At 44.1% G+C, this 21,560-nt stretch overlaps 1 protein-coding gene across 2 annotated transcripts in view; it reads left to right on the plus strand.

Annotated features, from left to right (window-relative positions):
• KATNIP (katanin interacting protein) overlaps positions 1-21,560 on the plus strand; it is a 190,297-nt gene that overhangs the window by 8,646 nt on the left and 160,091 nt on the right. The window contains exons 2-3 of one of the 2 annotated variants that reach the window (XM_090277423.1): positions 11,101-11,149; positions 11,833-11,888. In XM_090277423.1, the coding sequence (XP_090133549.1) occupies positions 11,143-11,149; positions 11,833-11,888 (63 nt within the window). In that variant the 5' untranslated portion in view covers positions 11,101-11,142. The remainder of the gene's footprint in view (positions 1-11,100; positions 11,150-11,832; positions 11,889-21,560) is intronic. The other variant, XM_090277422.1, reaches the window with a different exon arrangement.

The following is a 21,560-nucleotide window of genomic DNA, read 5'->3' on the forward strand; positions in this document are numbered from 1 at the left end:
GTCCCCAGTTAAATTCACATGGTCAGCCTGGCTAAAATGTCTGCCGCTCATTTTTAAATCCCTGACTACGTCCTCTGACGCAGTGGTGTTGCAACCAGTTCTGACCATTCACAGACCCTTACGTAGGCTCTGTGTGCCTTTTCCATACCATCCCCTGGTCCAAGCCCCCTCCCACTACCTGAGGCCTTGGAAGCATCCAAGCAATGTTGCATAAGAAAGACACTAGCCACCAGCCTCAGGCATGTGGAGGCATTCTGAAAGCTGCTTCCTTCTCCCCATCCCCCAGCCGCAAACTCTGGGGTTTTTTGGACTCCCCTGTTTCTGTAACAGTATGACGGTGGTGGTGGTGGTTCGCTTTTTCTGGAGACATGGACACATGAGCCATCACTTTCATCTTTGCTGTCGGGGGAGAAAACCTCTCAGATCTGCTGATAAATGGCAGCTGGGACTTGACCTCAGTGGCAGGGAGACCACCTGTGGGGGTGGGGAGCTAGAAAGCACTATGTTCTTGACAACTGTTGCCAGGCAGGAATGCAGGCCTGTGTTGCCAGATTTTTCAGTTTTTCATAAGAACCTAGAACTCAGGATTTTTAAATGTGACATCTCCCAAGATTTAAATGTTGGCTGGAAAATAGTAACTTTTTTTTTTAACATGGAGACCAAATGTCTGTGGGCTGGTCTCAGCCTTTAGGACTAGTCTGATAACTATTTGTCAGCTATGGAGGCCAAGGCATGGGGAATAGAGTGCTCTGACGGGCAGCCCAGGAGTGGGAGAGCAGGCCTGGATCGGGTCAGTCCAGCCTGCTCCCGCACCCACCCACCCAAGCCTTCCTCGAGTTTACTCCCTGGGAAGTTCTGCAGCTTGCTTCCTTTGAGATGGAGATTTTACTTTAAACCTGCAGATTAGAATTTGGTAAACTAGGGCAGAGAATTAGATTCATTTATTCTCTCTTTCCTCTCTCCCCTATCTTCCCCTCCTTCTCTCCCCTAATCCCCCCCCCCCCCACCGTCTGTCTTTCTGTGCTCACTATCCATCTGAGCCATATTCTGGAGAGGAGTGGATTAGTTTGTTGAGTCGGACTAAGGGTGTTCGAATTCTGAGGACTCCTCGTACCAGCCGTGTGACTTCAGGGGCGTTAGTTACTTCATCTTTCAGCGCCTAGACTCTTACATTGTAAAATGAAGATTAATAGTAGGACCTTCCCACAGGGCTGAGAAGCAAATAAATTCATCCATCTAAAGACCCTAGAATGGTGCCGACACTTACGAGGCTTTCAGAAAAAATTAGCTATCACAAGAAAAAAAACGCATCTTTTTCCTTGGGATTCCAAGGAAATCTCATGCACCATTTCTCATGTTTTCCAAGGTTTGGCAGATTATTCTGTGGGGGTGCATGCATGTACTCAGAAGATACTTTAATTTGGATACACACATACAAGGTGGGGCAAAAGTCAGTTTATAGTTTGTGTGAGAAACGCTCACAATAAAACACCAAGACCCAGGACTTTGGCAGTAACCCAGGCAGTTGTTTATTCACAGATCTGCAGCTCTTGAGCACAGCCAAATCAAAGGTGCGGGCGGGCACCCCAAGCAGGCTGGTTTTGTCCTAAGGAGAGTAACCCCACCACCACCACCACCACCATTCTCCTCCGTTTTTCCATGCTGGATACTCTGGAGTTACACTCTAACTCGATTAACTAAATTAACTGAGGGTGATAATTAACTGAGGGTGTTCTGGTTATAGGTCTGTCTCCAGCTCTTCTTTGAAATTTTCCTAACTAGTTTGCTGGGCTGTCTAGCTACATTTTCCCATTTCCCTGTGTTTGGTAATGAATATCTTTCCCCTTTGATCTCAGAGGCATTTGTGCTGAGCTGCAGAATGCCCCTTCCTGACTTGTAAGTGGCCTAATACTGTTAACTCTGGCTCGAAGACCCCCTAATTCAAGATCACTTTTGTCCTTTGCTGCTAATTATTTCCTACTGGTTTGAGAGTCACCAGTTTCTCTGCCCCTTACAGTTTATATGGAAAATATACAATAATTAATAAATAATAATACAGGAATAAACTGTGTTTTGCCTACTTTTGCCCCACCCTATATTTTCACAAATGCAATGTCACTGGTATTTTATGGGGGGTGCTGGGGTGGGAGGATGGGGCCGGCTTGGGATGTGGTGTGGGAATGGGTTTGGGACCATGTGTGGTAGATATAATAGTAGACCTAAGCATGGTTTTAGCCTGGAAGCATGTTGTCACATAGGCCACTGATTAGATTACAGAAGTGTGGCATTTACTTAATTTTACTATTTCAAATGAGAAAAAAAAAATCAATATTTTCCAATTATTTCCAGTGGTGTATTAAACTTTGTCATATTTCGCTTCACTGTCTGAGAAAGAGCAGGAGGAAAGGGCCAGGAAAGCACATTGTGAGAGAAGATGAAGTCTTCCCAGCAGTTCCAGAAGTCACCATGCCTCCTGCACCTTCTGGCAGTGTCCATTCAGAAATTTGGTCATTCACTCAGTCATCAATTCCAGAAAGGTCTACTGATGTATCACTACTCCATTCCAGGCACTGTTGCAAGTGAGGGAAATTCAGTGATAAAAAAGCAAGGCAACGGCCTCCTCAGATTTCACAAACCTGATATTTAATGGAGGACACAGACCACAGACATAGCAAGAAAAAGATCAGCCCTGGCTGGTGGGGCTCAGTGGATTGAGCATCAGCCTGTGAACCAAGAGGTCGCCGGTTTGATTCCCAGTCAGGGCACATGACTAGGTTGCACGTCAGGTCCCCAGTTGGGGGCAAGTGTGAGGCAACCACACATCGATGTTTTTCTCCCTCTCTTTCTCCTTCCCTTCCCCTCTCTCTAAAAATAAATAAATAAATAAATAAATTTTTAAAAAAGAAACAGATCAGGTAAGTGCTGTGCAGAAGATTAAAGTAGTGAGGACTGGGGGCTATTCCACTCTGAGGTCAGTCCCTTTAAGCTGAGGTCTGAATCAGGCCAAAGGCCTCGAGGCAGGAAGGAAGGAATCCTGAGTCTAAGGAGCAAAAGAAGAACTGGGGAGCTGCAGGAGTGTGAATGCAAGCAAGGGGAGAGGAAACACTGGAACAGCAGGCAGACAAGTGACACAGCTTATTTTTAGATGGCTTCCTTGGGAAAAGCCCAGCAATAGTGGAGTCAAGAGACCTATCAGGTGGCTAGTGAAAAAGATGACAGGGTTCACAGAGGGATGATGGAGAGGAATGGGCAGTTTTGGGTGCCAGAATGCAACAGAACTTGCTGAGATCAATGAAGTCACCTGTTTCTGGGTGAGGGAACTACTAAGTGCTAAGTGCCTCCTATGCTCAGGGTGCTATCGAAGTGTTTCACATGTATTGTCTTAACCCTGACAATTGACTGCAATGGATTGGGGACAATTAGGATTCCCAAACGGGCTGACCCCCTGTCCAACCCTCTTAGCCAGTGCATAGCATTGTCCCCAGGCTCTCATCTATTAGGCCAGCCAAAGAACACATGGCTAAGCATTTCTAAACAAGCAAATGCACGTACTGGTGTGCCGGTTATAAATAACCATTTCCAGTTGCCAGCTGTTGTTTAGGTTTGCAAAGGAAAAGAGGCTCTCAGCATGACTTGTTTTTCTCAGGTAATTTGGCACTAAACTGGGCCCTGGGAATTTGAGTTACACAGAAAATGCAAAGGAAGAGTGACAGGGATATTGTTTCAGGCTTTCAGAAGACAGAATGTAACTTAAAGGCCCAGAACCAGCCTGGAGGCACACATGGGGAATTTGAAGAGGAAAATATGTCTTAGAGCCAATGTACCTGGCTTCCAGTCATCCTCTTGGTCTAATAGATTTCTGTTATTATGATAGTTCCTTAAAGAGGTCCACTACCCCTCAAAACTGGTCCATGGCATCGAGCCCAAGAAATACAATGGGCCCTGACCAATGTAGCTTGGTTGGGCTTCGTCCTGCAAAATGAAAAGTCGGTTCAACTCCTGGTCAGGGCACGTACCTGGATTGTGGGTTCAATCCCCGGTTGGGGCGTGTATGAGAGGCAACTGATTGATGTTTCTCTCTGACATCAATGTTTCTCTCCCTCTTTTTCTCCCTCCCTTCCTCTCTCTCTGAAAAAATAAATATATTTTGGAAAAAAGAAATAATGGGGAAAGCTAGACATTTCCCAGTCTTCTGCCTAGCTACTTCTTCGGTTGGAAACTAGAGGCCTATTTTGTTGGGTCTGTACAGAACTTAAATTAAAAAAAAAATTACTTGTCAGCATTTAAAAATTAGAAGCTTTCTCATAAAACTGGACTTCTTTGGAAAAATCTAATTCAACAAAATTGAGTCCACATTCCTGAATGGAAACCTGCAGCTGGAGCCAAATCGCGATTCCCTATTAGGCCAGGCAGGTGCTCTCCAGGCTGCCCTGTCCCCTCCTGCCTCCTTTTACTCTGCCACACTTGTCTTTGCAAAGGCTGTAGACTGAAGTCAGGCTCAAGGTTCAGGAAGCTGGGATGGGGGTAGTAATGACAGTGGAGCTGGGGTGCACTCATTTCTGGAATTGAAGGAGGGTGTACAGGCAGGCAGCAGGGTGTAGTGAACACTGGATTAGCAGCCAGACTGACGCATTGCTAACCAAAGTTCTCCTTCCTTGCTTTGTGACCTCAAGCAAGTTACTTTGCTTCTCTGAGCCAAGTGGCTTTGTTGTTGCACATGATAGGGAATCCCAAGAGCTGTTAGGTGGGGCAAAACCTCAGTGCTAGGTGCTTAGAAAGCACTAGGAAACCATGATTTCCAGACAACCCATTAAAACAGGTCTCAATTTTCCTTTCCCTTTTCTTTTTCATTTCTCATCTCGTCTAGCCATTTCATAAAAACTTTGCCCTCAAATAAATGAGCAGGTCACCAATAGCCTATTGGCTTAGCTAAGAAATTGTTTGTTTCCAGAAACCATTTTGTCATTTTGTTCTTATCTCTCATGCATTACAGATTGATCTCTTAAAAGAAGGCAGTTTGTTCTCTGAAAATATTGTGTTCTCTTTCCGGCAAGCTTTGGGTCACCAAGGTACATGGAGGCTACTTAATCTCCCTTCCATAGACCACCCCATCTTGGACCTCAGATGGGAAGGTCTACAGCATTTCTCATTATATCTTTAAGACAAATTAATTTTAATTTTAATTTATTTTTTATTTTTTTAAAGATGTTATTTATTTATTTTTAGAGAGAGGTAAAGAGAGGGAGAAAGAGAGGGAGAGAAACATCAATATGTGGTGGCCTCTTGCAGGGCCCCAACTGGGGACCTGGTGTGCCCTGACTGGGAATCGAACCAGTGACCCTTTGGTTTGGAGGTCAGCACTCAATCCACTGAGTCACACCAGCCAGGACTTATCTTTTAAAAATTTGAATCAGCCTTTTGGACATTTAATATTTTAAGTTAATTTTGTTTCTTAAATAGGAAATAGATCCAAATAATCATTCAAAAATAAAAACAATATAAAGAACATACATTGAGAAGTCACTCTTATGCAGGTGCCTTTCAGGTGATTCATTGTACCAATAAAACCAATATGAGTGTACATTCTTATTTTCCCTCTTAGAGAAAAATTGCGTACTGTAAATACTTTCTACCCCTTGATTTTTTTCACTTAACGTATGGCCCATCTACAAGATATATAAGGAGTTACCTATTTTTTCTTTTATCTGCATATTAGTCCAACCCATTGTGTAGATTCACCATATTTATTATGCCAGTCCCTATTCTTGGACTTACGGATTATTTCTTTTTTTTTAAGGTATATTTTATTGATTATGCTATTACAATTGTCCCAATATTTCCCTCCTTTGCCCCCTTTTACCCGGTACCCCACTTCCCTCCAGCAATCCTCCCCACCACCACCACCACTTAGTTCATGTCCATGAGTAGTGCATGTAAGTTCTTTGGCTTCTCCATTTCCTATACTCTTCTTAACTTCCCCCTGTCTATGTTGTACCTACCAATTATGCTTCTTAATCCCTGCACCATTTCCCCATTTCTCCCCCTTCTCCCTCCCAGCTGATAACCCTCCGTATGATCTCTATACCTATGATTCTGATCCTGTTCTAGTTATTTGCTTAGTTTCTTTTTGTTTTTCAGATTCAGTTGTTGATAGCTGTGAGTTTGTTGTCATTTTACTGTTCATAATTTTGATCATCTTTTGCTTAAATAAGTTTCTTTAACATTTCATAAAATAAGGGCTTGGTGATGATGAACTCCTTTAGCTTTACCTTGTCTGGGAAGCATGTAATCTGCCTTTCCATTCTAAATGATAGCTTTGCTGGATGGAGTAGGTCCTTGCTTTTCATCACTTTGAATACTTCTTGCCAGTCCTTTCTTGCCGCAAAGTTTCTTTTGAGAAATCAGCAGACAGTCTTATAGGCATCCCTTTGTAGGTAACTCTCTGCTTTTCTCTTGCTGCTTTTAAGATTCTCTCTTTACCTTTAGCCTTTGGCATTTTCATTATGATGTGTCTTGGTGTGGTCCTCTTTGGATCCAACTTGTTAGGGACTTTCTGCTTCCTGGATTTGTATGTCTATTTCCTTTGTCAAATTAGGGAAGTTTTTTTTCATTACTTTTTCAAATAAGTTTTAAATTTCTTACTGTTACTCTTTTTCTTCTGGCAGCCCTATGATTTGATTGTTGGCACTTTTGGAGATGTCCCGGAGTCTTCTTATTCTCTCCTTATTTTTTTGAATTCTTGTTTCTTCATTTTGTTCTGGTTGAATGCTTATTTATTCCTTATGTTCCATCACTGTTGATTCCCTGTATATTTTTCTTTATTTCATTCTGTATAACCTTCACTTCTTCCTTTATTTTGTGGCCATACTCAATAATTTCTCTGAGCATACTTATTACCAGTGTTGTTAACTCTGCATCTTACAGGTTAGACATCTCCTTTTTGCTTAGTTCTTTTTCTGGAGTTCTGATCTGTTCTTTCATTTGTGCCATACTTCTTTGTCTTCTCAACTTGACATCCTCCTGTGTTTGCCTCTGTGTCTTAGGTAGAGCTGCCACACCTGTTACATTTTAAGGGGCAGAGCCTTACTGGCTGACCCATTTCACCACGTTGTGGCACTGTATGTGGGGGAGGGGTCAGAAAGGGAACAATGCCACTTGCTCTACATTCGCCCCTTTTCCAGTTACTTCACCTGCTTCCCATATACAACGAGCCCTCTCTAGCTGTTGCTGTGGTGATAGTTCCCAGAGTGGGTGGGTTTGTGTACTTCTAGGACTCTGGATGGCCTCTCAATGGACTTTCCTGAGAGCTGGGCAGTTTCTTTCGCCGCCCCAACCCCCACTGGTTTTCACAGCCAGAAGCCACGAGACTTTAATGTTTCTGGCGCTGGAACTGTGAGCTGGTCTAGCCTGGGAGCTCCATCTTCCTGCAGCCTCTTATTAATTGTGTTCAGAGTCCAAACTACATTAAAAAGCTATGTCTCAGAAAGAATTCCTTAAATCAAACTCACTCCCCAGCACATTTCTGGCCTTGTACTTGTCCTGAACGATCTGACAGAGGGGCAGTATGCACAGTGGATAGGCATGCAGGCCCTGGAGCCAAACCTCCCAGATTCAGATCAAAGCTCCTTGATCACTATGTGAATACTGAACCTGTTTGTTAACCTCTTTAGGGTCAGTGCCCTCCTCTGATAAGTGGGATAAGAATAGTACCTATTTCGTAGGGTAGCTGTGAAGAGTAAATGAGTTGATTTATGTACTTAGCCTGGAGCTCAATGCGGGGCACATAGTAAACCCTGATTAAGGTGAGTCACGTGATAGTGGTGATGATGATGATGGTGGTGTGGATGACAGTGAAGACGCTGGTGCTCACGCTGAGGATGTGATAGCGATGGTGGTGATGAGGAGCACACTGAGCCCTACCATTTGACGAGCTACATTTCTGTGACCTTGAGCAAGCAGCCCAGTCACTCACCCCCAGTTTAGTTCTCGTTTCATCATTGGTTTGTAGCAATGGGAATAATACTGTCTGTGTAAAGCAAGAGTTGACAGACGACGGCTTGTGGGCCAGATCTAGCCTGGTGCCTGTTTTTGTGAATAAACTTTATGGGAACACAGCCACCCCCATTTGTTTACAGAGTGTCTGTGGCTGCTTTCACATTGCAAGGCAGAGCCGTTATGGCCTATAAAGTAAAAAATATTTACTATCTGGCTCTTCACAGGAAAAGGTTACTGACCCCTGATCTAAAGGAGTGGTCGTAAGGATGTAGGAAGTGAAATAGGCCTGGCACACGTTAGGTGTCCAGTACAGAGGAGCTGCAGCAACCAACATTGACCTTCTGTGACCTCCATGCTCCGTCTTGTCCCCACCCGATGCCACTCTCCTCAGGCCCCAAGGGGAAAAATAGAGGCAGTAATTACAATATGAATAGTTTAATTAGAATTCCCATAAAATCATATTTTGCATATGTATTTTTATCATGTATCGTACATTTCCATGTGCATCAAACATTATACATGTATATTAGTCTACAGCAATGGATATGAAAGGCTGTGTCCTGGAGACTGTACTTTACTGGAGGTTTAAGGCTCCCTTTCAGGGATAATTTTGATGTTGATTTTCTCTTTCCTAATGACTTCAGAAGCTAACATCCAAGGAAGATACAAAGCCCCTCTAAATGTTAGTGATGAATATCATTATCTGCATCTAGAGTAAAGTAAGACTGAATGTCAGAGTTTTCCTGTCACTGAAAAGAAATCCTAAGTGTAGATAAAATCTTTCTAAAATCATAAGTGGGAAAATGATGTTATAGTTTAAAAAATTCAGTGCATTCACTTCTTTTTATCTTTTCCCAAGACACACATCTATTTTATAAAGTGAGGTACACAGGTATCATTTACATTTGGCCTTATTTATTGTTTCATGGCTAAATCTGGCAGGTCACCTTGCAAAATGCAGAGGAACATCGCTTTAATTTTGCAAGCAGCATATATATTAATGTTACTTCTTCCACCTCCCTCCCCAAGTTGTTGTGAGAATAAAATAAGATCTAGGTAGAGAAGCTAAGTGCAGTAGACAGGTGTGGTATGATCTGGTTCCTTCCATCCTTGGCAAGAGGGAGCTGTCTCCACATCGAGCTACCTGGAGGAGAGAAGCGCTCAGTGGTGTGAAGACAGAGGCATTAGATAACAAATGCATGTAATTAGAGCAAATTATCTTCATTGGAAAATAAGCAAATTATTTTCCAATTTAATGAATAAAGAAGCTTCTAATTAACTTCAGTAGAGAGGTTTGCTTTCATATTTCAGTAGTTAAGCTCTATGTTTTTTTGTATTAATATTTTGTTTTTATGGCCCAGCTTAGTGGGTTTTTTTTTAAACTGTTCCTTATTGCTATATCAGAATTTTACAAACGAAAGGCAAACCTGGAGGTGATTCAGCCTAATACTTAAAAAAAAGAAAAAAGAAAAAGGAAGAAAATGTGGTCCAGAAAGATCCTGTTAGATCCTGTGACTTACCCAGGGTGCCCTGACTGGTTAGCTGTCCACTGGACCAGATCCCTAAGTGTGTGTCCAGCCGGTGCAGGAAGGGCCTCAGTTAGACTCTGGAGTCTGTCATGCTCACCTAGGCCTAGCTCTGCTTCCCTGCTCTCCCTACCCTTGCTCTGCTCCCTACTTGGCCCTGCCAGCATCTTACTTGTCTTAGAACTTCTGCTAATAAAAACATCCTTGTCTGTCCCCTGGCCTCCAGCCCACTCTGGCTAGTTCCAGCTCCAGGCCCATCTCCTATCACCTGGCTTTGTATTACATGATCTATATTACCTGGTGCGACCCTCTACTGACAGCTAGAGCAGGTGTAGATGAGGGTTTGTGGGAGCCATCCACCCTGGCTCCTGCCCCAGAGCCTCAGGGGTCAGAAGGTTGAGATAAAATTGGCCTAATGACTCAGATTGCCTGATCCCTATATCCTGGCCTCTTTTCTTTTTTGCTTTTTAAAGATTTTACTTATTTAGAGAAAGGGGAAGGGAGGGAGAAAAAGAAAGAGAGAAACAACAATGTGCGAGAGATACATAGATGGGTTCCCTCTCGCAACCCCCAGCTGGGGACCTGGCCCGCAACCCAGGCCTGTGCCCTGACTGGGAAGTGAACTGGCGACCTTTTGGTTCGCGGACTGGCACTCAATCCACTGGACCACACCAGCCAGAGCTATCCTGGCCTCTTTTCTAAAAACATTTAATAAACTTTATTTTTTAGAGAAGTTTTATGTTCATAGCAAAATTGAGTAGAAAGGACAGAGAGTTCTTATATAGCCCCTGTCCCCACACACATGCGACCTCCCCAACTGTCGGCATCCTCCACCCCAGCGGTACATTTTGGGCGGGCTCTTCGTCATCCCTAAATCCTGGTTCCTTGTCTTAGGCAAAAAAAAAAAAAAAAAAAAGAAAGAAAGGAAGAAAACACACACAGAGAATAGTCTAAGTGGGTGTTTGTGGAACACAAAGGCAGGCATGCAGTCAGTTTCAGATAAGTCCCTTCTGTCTCAACAGTATCTGTTTGTCTGTCCCCATGGCAGGTGGCTGGCTGCTCATAGCATCAAAGCTCACATGCAGAGATAACCTTGCTCTGGCCCTCTTACCCTCCTGCCTCTCAGAACCAATTTAAGTTCCTGAGGCTGGGATTCTGATTGGTTGCTGCTGGGTGAGGGGTCCCACCCTGGGGATGGGGAGGAGAGGAAGAGAAAAGGGGGCCATTTAGGGTGTCATTATGGTTGAGTCGATAACCCAAATGAAACATTCTTCAGGTGTCTCTCTTCTATGTCTTTTTATATATTGTCCCCAAGATTTGGCCCGAGGTCCATCTTTGGGCTTTCGCTCTTGGTTTACTCTCACTTCCTAGAAAGAGCAGCACCCCTGACTTGTAATTCCTGGCCGGCTGCGAGCCCCACCCCTGTTATGCCCCAGTCACGTGCAGACCCATGAAAGTGACCGTGACCAGAAGCAGATGTCTTTCCTCTGAGACTCGGCTCCCATCTCCTGCCTTTTCACTCCTGCCTTCTGAGTACTCTTGGCTAATGGACATGTGGTTGTGATATTCTCACAAATAGGCACTGGAGAGTGACGCTGGACATTTTGGGAGATGCTTGACAATGTGCAGTGAGTATAATTTTCTATTTTAAAACCAAGGCAACCCATTAGTTTTTCATCAAGGAATTCTTTTATATGGACACTGCCATAAAAGTTCTGAAAGCTACTTTTAGAACAGCATATTTAAACATTCTGATGTTGGCCTGTGGAATTTTTGCATGCCTTCAAATGTTAATGTTCTAGTTTTCTGAGAAAAAAAAAAATTCTCTCTGAAATTGCCCATTATAAGAAATGTGGGTGATTCCCTCTAATTCACATCTGTACAACCAATCACCTGTGTGTCCGACTTTGGGGGTTTGGTGCAGTACATTGGTATGCACTCATCAAAGGTCATGTGTGTGCACACAGTGGAATGTGTTTTATATAATCCAAACAATTTAATAAAAATGCAAGTTGACTGCGAAAACTATAGAGTCTGACGGCCCTTGCAGAGCACAGATAATGTTCCGGATTAAAGGGCTAAGGCTTTGTTCATTATGGTCAAATAATGTGTGTGAATTACCATTTCCTTGCTGTTAGTTTATTTTAAGAGTATGCCATTTTCCCATTATAATAATAGGCTACATTTTCTTAAAATCATTTGATTATGATTGTTCCTGTCTATCCAGTTTGCAAAGAAAAAGCTTTTGTGGTGATAAACTAGTTGTTTTAAAACAGCTTTAATCTCTGGTTCTGCTTTTGAACTGCTACAGGTCAGAGTCTGCGAAAGGCTGAGAGAAGCCGGTCCTGCTCACGGGAGAAAAAGGAGGTAAGTGTGTCACTGGCAAGGGCTGGTGGGAGGCAGCTTTGAAGGGACCTGAGGGAGCAGGCTGGTGATTAAGTATTCTTGGATCTCCTTCTCTCTGAGTCCCAAGCTGGAATCCTTGACTAAATAAATGATAGTTGGCAACTAGTTATCAACCACTGTCACTTACAGCAATAATCTCTTGCTGAATGTATCAGTTAGTGACTTAAAACAACCATGCATTTAACTCACAGTTCTGTAGGTCAGCAATTTGGGCTAGGCTTACCTGGGCTAGTCTGCTGATGGGCCAGGCTCTGCTGACCGCAGCTGGGCTCACTTCTGCATTTGTACTTAATTGCTGTTACCTAGGGGCTGACTAAATAGTTACGAGTGCTTTAGTTCTCTAGTGTTCTCTCATCCTCCAGCAAGCCAGCCACATGGAGGTTCAAAGCTTCAAAAGTTTGAGAGTGGCAGATGCAGGACCTCTTGAGTCGTAGGCTCAAAACTAGCATGGTGTCAGTTCTGCCACTTTCTGTTTTTCAGAGTAAGTCACAAGGTCAACCCAGATTCAAGAAGTGGTGAAATAGGTCTCACTTCTTGATGGGAAATCTACAAAATATTGCGGCCATTCTTGAAACCTACCACTCTGAACCCATCTGCTCTGTGCCAGGCACCAGGGCTGGGACTGAGTGAGGCACGTGTGGGACAGTTCTTGATCTAAGGTGTGCACAGTGTAGTTGGAAGTGATGTGCAACAGATCATTTCAGTACAGTGTGAGAAAGTGCCAATATAGCGAGGGAAGGACAAAGAAAGTAGAATTTCAATACAGAAAAGGGGTCACCTAACTCTGCCAGTGATCAAGAAGGGCTATGCAGAAGAGCTGATGTGTAGGCTGCCTCCTCAGTGAGGAGGAGTTTTTCAGGCCAAGTAAACGGCATGGTCAAAGTCACATAGCCATGAATAGGAAAGTGGCGAGATCGTTGAGCCTGAGATGGGAAGTGGTACAAGGACTCCGATTATTGCGGGGAGGTCTCAAACTCGTGGGAGTTTAAACTTTGTGTCTTATTTATGGGTGCAGGGGTATGAAGGTGTACAGCTGATCACAAATATCAACCAATCCTGAAATTCGTCAACACTTGTATACTACCATTCTTGTTTGTAAAGTGACACAATTCTAATGAGGAAAGGGAATTTCTCAGGCTTAGCTGGGGCCAGGGGCTCCAAAATGGCAAGACTTGGTCTTTCTCTTTCTGTGAGCTCTGAAGAGGTGGTTTGCGTTTGGACTGCAAAGGGCCCCGTTTCGTTTGTTATGGTTTTCATCCTCTCTTCTACTCTTTCTTTTCTCCGCTGTAGCCAAAATAGCCAGTGTGCATTTTCTTATTCAGTTAACCTATCTGAAATGGTGGCTGGAAGATAACTTGGGAAGTTTGATGCTGTTGGAAAGATCTAAATGTCAGCCCCAGTGGGTAAACTAGAAGCTGAACAAGGGTGGATTCTCCCACTCCTTTCTGGTACTGAGATTTTTCTGGAAGCAGGCACAGGTGTGCCTGTCTCCTACGAAGTCCTGGAGACCTGAGGGTGGAGCAGCCAGAATGGGAGGGAGCACAGGCCTGCAGGCACTTGGTCTTCCTCTGGGAAGTGAGCAAGGGTGGGGAACAACCCCCCTAAACTAGGATCCTTTAAACCTAACCGAGGTCTTTTATTTATTTATTTATTTATTTAATTTTTTGGTTATTCAATTACAGATGTCCCATTTTTCCCCCAATGCTCCCCCCTCCCAGCCCACCCCTTCTCCCACAATTATATCCCTCCCCATTGTCCATGTCCATGAGTCATTCATACACGTTCCTTGACTAGACCCTTCCCTTACTTATCCCCCTTCTCTCCCTCCCCCCTCCCCCTAACCGAGGTCTTAGGTTACAGAAGAACAGCATTCCATTTATCCACATTTGGAAAGAGCTGGAAACTGCTAAGCAGGGCAGCAGGTACCTAACTGGTAGGAAATACTCTCTCCCTCCCCTATCTCTCTCCTTGGCAACAGGACTCCCCCAGTTGCCACTTTCTCACCTACTCCCATCAGGTCAGTTGCTCAAGAGCATTTAAGGTCACACTCCTGAAAAGTGCTTTAAGTGAGAGAAAATAGAGACTGGGGTTGTTTATCACAATATTCAACTTTAACCCTGAAAGATATTTAAGATGGTTTCAGGCCCTCTGAAAAAGACGGTCCTGACTCTCTAAAAGAGCTTTTGCTTCATTAGAAAAACAAGAGAAAGCAATTAATAACAAGCTTCATGGATGTTCATCCTGATATGTTTTAACATGCCTTTTCCACCCACCTCCCCACGAGTTTGTGAAATCTGCACTTTGTGATGTATTGTGCCTTACACAGGATGCCAGGTATAGATCAAACTGTCCCCACAAAAGGCAAGAAAAAGACATGCTGGGTAGAACAAGAAGATGGGGACAGGTCATGTTCCTTGGGTGACGAGGTGACTGGGCCAGCTTGTACCTCGCCTGGTGAACATACAGTTTCCATCCTGGGTGGGGGTTGGGTACTTCTCTGAGTGGTCCTGGGCCAACCTGGCACAGGGAGGAGGATGGGCAGCTGTTCTCAGTGAACTTGCCAGGTCCAATGTAGCCCAAAGATATGTTTTATTTGGCCCATAGTCTTATTACAATTTTTTTTAGAATTAGGTATCCACATTTCAAAATCAGAGATTTTACATAAAAATGCAGGCTTCTGGCTTCTTTGGGAAGATGGAGAATGACAGCAATGGAGTCCTTATTCTTATATAGCAACAACTGGCAGTGGCCTTGTTGAGGATGTGCCCCCTTTCATTGGAACCCTCCAGTCTGCCATCCCTGCCCCCACCCGTGCTCGATAGCAAACGTGTTAGCAGCTGCGTAGTGCCAGGCCCTGTGCTGAGCACTTAATAGCGGTGGTTCGCAAACATTGCTGCACATTAGAATCATCCGAGAGCTTTAAATATCCTGAGATCCAGGCCTCTTTCCAAACCAGTTAAATAAGAATCTCTGGCAGTGTGACCCAGGCATCAGAGTTTTTTAATTCCCCCACATGGTCGCAATGTGCAGCCATGGATGGAAAGCGGTGTTTACGGGTAGTAACTAACCCCTGCTCTCAGCCCAGGGGCTTCCTTGTGCACCACATGCCTGCCTGCCTGCCTGGAGGACTGTCCGTTCTCACAGACACACACAGGCACAAATCAAAGGAAAAAATGACGGATATCAAAGAGGAGGCCCAGATAAAGCCCCAGGAGATGTGGTGCCAAAGGTGGCAGTGAAGGCTCCCTGGAAGAGGCACCTTGAACTGAGGCTTTGGACAGTTTATAATTATTTCTTAAAAATGTGTCTTTGATGGTTGGCTTCAAGTCAGTAGATACTTTCCATGTAGCTGGTAAAAATATTCTCAGCCTCATCTCTAACAAGTATTCATGGTTCCTGCCTGTGGAGATTATATAGTGTTTATGGCCTTAGTCATGAATTATTAATGATTTTGAAATTGCAGTCATTGTAGTTTACTCAAAAATTGTTAGTAAATAAATTAATCATACAGTATTTTAAAAAAAGGAAACCTCAGAGGAGAAAGAAATCTTTACCCATCACCCCCCTGCCCAGTGTTCACATTGGTGCCCTGTGGCACTGTGAGGTCCATGGGTGTAGCACCGAGGCATGCTGGTCCCAGGCAACCGTGAATTAGCACCTATGACACGCTTCTGCAGCAAATCCCAGTCATGTGACTTTGGACGACTCTCTTGACCCCCTCATCTCATTTGAAAACACCCACTTTGGCAACTTAGTTTACAGAGTAAAGGCAGCAATGTACTGAAGAACCCAGCACAGTTCCTGACCCATGTAAGCATTCCATAAATGTTAGTTGTTAAACATTTTAACCATTCCTTAGAGTGTCTACTATTTAATAGAGAGAGTGCGCCCTTGGATGGAGAAGGCAGCACAACGGCACTTCTTACAGCAGGGGCCTCCCTTGCTCCAGCTGGACTTCAGACTGATTGCAGCCTCCCAGGCTCCTAGCTGTGTGGCCCCGGCAGGTGGGTCCCGGCAGGTTAGCTGTCATTCTCAGAGCCTCCTGTGATAACGGACTACCTTCTTTGTAGCTGGTTGGAGATGCGGAGAAATGCTCTTGACAGCACCCTTATCTGCTGGGCTCACTTTGTAAAGGGCTGCAAAAGCCATTGAACTCAGCCACCTAGAAGAGCTTAAGAGTTCTCTTTGCATGCACGCACACACATGCGCACACTCACATAAACAGTAACTGCTCTTAAGCAGACTCAGTTTCATCTTTGCCAAGCAAAGTAAGAGATTGGGATCTCCGGGGAACACAGCAAAGGAGGGAGTCCAGGATCCTGGGTCCCTCCAGGGATGGGGTGCGTGGACAAGCCTGCACTCCCCTCTTGTCTCTGCACCTTGTTGTTGTCTTGATGAGCCTCTCTACTAGCTGTTCCTTCTCTTAATTCAGAGGCCAGAGAGAGTGATCAATCCAGCTAATCAATACTAAAGGGCATTTGGAGGACTCCTGGCATCAGTCCCCCTGCCCCCCAGCTTCCCTCCCAATAGGCAACTGCTATAATTTATTTCTTGTGTGTCCTTTCAAAAATATTCTACGCAGAGCTTATCTGTCCTTCTCTGCCCCTTTCGCTCCTTTTAAATGTAGTGATAGCATACAATACACATTGTTTTGCTCCTGGATTTTATTTTCAGGTAATAACATGTGTTGGAGGGCATTCACTAGCAGGACATGTGCACAGACTGCATTTGTTCTTTTTTATGGCTATACACAGATGTGGATTTAACGGCAGGTGTGCTGGGTGCGCGCCCTGGACCCCAACTTCTGAAGGGCCCCGCAAAACCCCAACTTTATACTTTTTTTCTAATGACACCAAATTTGGTTTCATACATGCAATTTTAATTATGTACAAATTTACAATCAGTGGCAAAACCTGATAGTATGTTTATATTCGCTTATTTTCATTATTTCATTACTACGCTGCATACTATACATGTACTACGCTGCACAGGCCCCGTGGGGCTGTGCTACCGCTCATCAGAGCCATAAAATCGTATTTGCTACTTTGTACTTACAAAGGTCCTCCTGCAGTGCAGACTTACGATATACGCAAATACGCAGGGGTGTAAATTAGTTTGTGGATATGTACTTGTTTCATTTACGGTTTTAAAAATACTTTTCTGTGCATATAAATAAATATTCAGGTAAGTTGAAATTATATTAAAATAAAATTAATTCCTATTGTTGAAATTATATTAAGATAAAATTAATTCCTGTTGTTACATCAGCAAGAAAAAAATTTATTTAAATATTTTCACATTTGTAATTTTAATTTCAAGTAAAATTCTATCTTTTTTTAATTCAAATTTCTGATTGTAACTCCTATTATACATATAGTATCATTAATTATAATTATACTTTTACAGATGTTCAATTGTTAGTTCAAAACTTTGTGATTATTATTATGCTATCGTTTCGTTTCATTTCGGCAGCCGTCCGTCTCGAGAGACGATGGTGTAGCTTCTTAAGAGTCTATCTGCACTGCCGAGAATGGCTGTGCAGTCCGACTCGGGAGTGACACGGTATCTGTCTCCTCCCGTGTTGAATCGACATCTTGCGATGACGCTGGAGTGTCCTCTCCAGTGAAGCTGAAGCTACAGAGCCTGGGCGGGGTGATATGGAGGGTCTGCTGTTGCCCATGCAGCAGACCCCCCCCTCTCTTCGCAGCTGAAGGGTCCAAGGGAAAGACAGAGTCAATACAGCTTGGCTTCAGGTGCGCCGCAGGAGTTGCCGGTGTTGACTACAACGTCAAACCGCCTTAGGGACTCCGGCTCCGGATTTTCTGTCGGGGTTTACTCCCTTAGCCTTTCCCCTGAAGAGGTATGCCGCAAGGCAGCGGAGGTTTTTTGGAGTCAGAGTTTTCCTTCTCTGATTATGCTATCATTAATTACATTATACATATATTCAAATTTTATTGGAAATAAAACATTAAGAGTACATAATATTTTTTATTTATTTAAAAATATGGTTAACATGTATTTTTATTTTCCTTGTCCCTCTTTTTTTTTAAGGGGCTCAATATTTTCTTATGCGCCCGGGGCCTCAGCTGACCGTAATCCTCCTCTGGCTGTACAGTACTCTGTTGTGAATGCTCAGGAACATAACCCTTTATTTGAAACCTTTGGGGCCAAATGTATTTAATTTATTTAGAAGTTATAAGGTGATATCATCCCAATATGACCTGGGACAGCACTCTATAATCAAATACATTAATATATCTGTAGGAAGATAGGAATATTCATAATAAGTGGGAGAAATAAAGATATACATTTCATGTCAGTTCTGAGCCCATTTTGTTGCTAAGCAATTGCATAGAAAGGTGAGGGTCCAGGCCTAGAAAGGCCATCCCAGAGCAGTCATCTCAGTGCACGCGTGCAGGACGAGTTCAAGGTTAAATTCTTAAAAGAGGAATAATGGATCAAAGGGCATGTTCTTTTTTAATATTGATGTTTTTGTCTCCTAACAGTGCATGAAGGGGCAGAGCTTTTTGCTCCAGGCCACCTTGTGGAATGCTGGCCAGATTCCAGGGTGGCTGCCCTTGGCTGAGATACACACGCCAGAGCCACTCATTGGCCAGGCTGTCATTCCCTAGTCCACACTTCTGAGCAGGGAGTGGGAGCAGGGCACTGCCCTGAGGAGGACTTGGGGGCCTGCCCAGCACCTTGGTTTCTGAAAGCGATCTCTCACGGGCCCTGACCTGGGAGCGCCTGGCTGACTGCAGAGGGCAGTGGGGACTGGTGACTTCCCGCAAATCTCGGACCTCATTAGCATGCGAGCAGCAAACCCTTCCCTTTCCTTACTTCAGTTCTCAGCGTTCTTGTAACTTCAGCCTTCTGAGGACTCAGGAGCTGCTCCTTCCATATGTAAAGATCTCAACTGCTTTGTTTAGAAATTAAAAACATAAAAAATAAAAAGGAAAAGAGGTGGGGGGTGGGGGCAATGCAAGCTGGTGGTGTTACAAGAACCTGCCTGATATGACAGCTGACATTTCACATCTGCACTTTTCCTGGAATGAAGCCTTTTAGTTCGTATTGCTGGGCAGAGAATTAAATCCATTTTACATCCAACTGCCAAATGCATTCCCATTTGTAAAGTTACTGTTGTCAGTCTTTCTGCTTCTTGAGGTCTTGGTCTCTGTAGTTTTGAGAACTTGGAGCGTGGGGGCCCTGGTAACATTGACGACTGATTTCTGTAGGGCGAATAGGTTACATGGCAGGGTTACAAGCTGGGTTGCAAAGTAGTTGAATCTGTGAACCCTGGAACCAAACAGCCCGATTCTTATGCTAACGTCATCACACAGGAGAGTTACCCATTCTGTCTGCAGCTCTCCTTGCTCTTGTAAATAGTAGGGATAATACAGAAACTGCATCCCAGGCTTGTGGTAAGGACCGAGTCAATATGCGTGAAGTGCTTAGTATGGTGATGGCACATACTAGGTGATCAGTGAGTGTTGAATACTGTAATTTAGAACTGGCAGGGTTAAAATAGCCTGTTTAAAAAGCTAATCTCTTCAGATTCAGAGGTGAACGAGAAGTATTACCAAAAAAAAGTGGGACATGAACTGAGCCAGTCAGTGTTCCTGCCCTTTAGTGCGACGCAACAGTACATAAGCCACCCATCAGAATGACTTGCCCCGGAACCACCAGCCTGCTCTGGGACCCCTGCAGTCCGCTGGGTCTGCAGGAAACATGTATGCAGACATACGCCCATAACCGGAGCTGAGCAACAGCAAGGCCACAGAAAACAAAGGGAATCAATTTCTGATAAAATGCCAGGAAGGAGATTGACATGTCTAAAACCTTCCTGGTATCAGTTTAGCTTCCAGCAGAAGATTAAACTCTAGGAAAAAAAAATACCCATCAGATAGCTGCAATTCGGGACCAGAAAGAGATCCTTGTGACAGCTTTTCCTTCCTGAATCTGTTTGTGCTCAGCAATGTGCCCTTCAACACAGCATCATCAAAGCTTCCTGTATCTTCAAATCTTAGGCATGCTGTTGCATTGAAAATGTCTCCCTTTACCTTCCCACCCCCAAAGTCACTTTATAGAATTCAGACTATCATTAGAAAAGAGGATGATACTAACTAAGAAAAGGAGGTTTCTGCACATTACTCATGAAAGGTGTGTCTCCTGGGTGAAAATGGGCCCGTGAGAACTGTCCCTCAGTCTGGGCCAGGGCCATGAGAGTGTCAGGCCATGTGAGTTCCACCTCTAAGTCACCACTGCTGACCGTCGGCGCACTCACGCTCCCCTCTGGGCCTCCATTACTTCTGTGGTCCCCATGACTGACAAGAGAATAGTTCTGTGACCTCAACCTCATTAGGATCCAGAAGCCGTGTCTCGCAGACTGTTCAAGTGACAAAAGCCCTCCTCAAACCAGCTACAGCAAAAATGGGAATTTGTTGCCTCAACTAGTTGATAAGTTCAGGGTTGGACCACACTAGGCATGGCTGGGTCCCGGTACTCTGACTCCGTACCTTCCACCTTGTGTCCTGTGATGGGGCCACTCTCCGGCAGGCTGGTCTTTCTTGGGGTACGCTGGTCGCCAGCAGCTCCAGGCTGGCTGCACAGAGGCCAGAGTTGAATCCTGGCTCAGCAGTTACCCAAGTGCTTGCCTGCCTCTGAGCCTCAGTTTCCGCATCTGTAGAATGGGGATAATAATGGCACCTACCTCAGGGGTCCTCAGGGGTGCTCTGAGCAGAGTCTGACACATAGTAAGCCCTGAAGAGGTGGTAGGTACAGCTTCTTTGTCTCCTTCCTGTCATTATAATCCTCTCAGCAACTCCAGCAAACTAGAGCACCTCCCTCACCACAGGGTCAGCCTAGTGTCCAGATTGAGATTTGTGTATCCTGGAGACAAGGCTGGGTGGGCTCAACCCCGAGTTCATCACATGGTAAGGAAGAGGAGAAGGGGGAGGGCCGTCCGCGGGCGTAGTGGGAGAGAGGCGGGGTTGGTGTTCGCATCCGGAGGCGCCCATCTCAGTGGAGCCTGCATCCGAGATTTTTCATTTCTTTCCGATTCCAGGACTAGTGCATGCTGATTGTAGAGAAATGAGAAAACGCGGGAAGGTGCAAAAATTAGTCATCATCCTACCACCTAGATAATCACTATCACTTGTTTTGATATTTCTTCCTTTAAAAAATTTTTTTTAATGCAACTACCTATATTTCAGAATTAGGGTTCACAGAGTTAGTATTTTTTTTGGTCTTTGTTTTTTTGTTAAATGTATCTGATATTCACCCATATTTTAAAATATACAATTAGTTTATTCTTTATCACAGTGGTATAGACATTCAATTATTTTTATATTAGAAAATTAAATTATAAAATAGGGTGAACTCATTGTCATTATTAAAAAATTCCTAGTTTGTGCATTAAATGAAAATTTCCCTTCAAAGTTACCCCAATCTAAATCACATTACCCTCTCTGGAAATAAATAGTTACCATTTGGGTGTTCATATTCCTAGACCTCTTTTTTATATATCTTTTATTATGCTATTACAGTTGTCCTTCCTGGCTGGTTTGGCTCAGTGGATTGAGCGTCGGCCTGCGAGCTAAGTGTCGCTGGTTCGATCTTCCAGTCAGGGCACAT

The sequence above is a fragment of the Furipterus horrens genome, unplaced genomic scaffold, assembly GCF_987537825.1.
Source record: "Furipterus horrens unplaced genomic scaffold, mFurHor1.1.pri manual_scaffold_5, whole genome shotgun sequence".
Taxonomy (NCBI): domain Eukaryota; kingdom Metazoa; phylum Chordata; class Mammalia; order Chiroptera; family Furipteridae; genus Furipterus; species Furipterus horrens.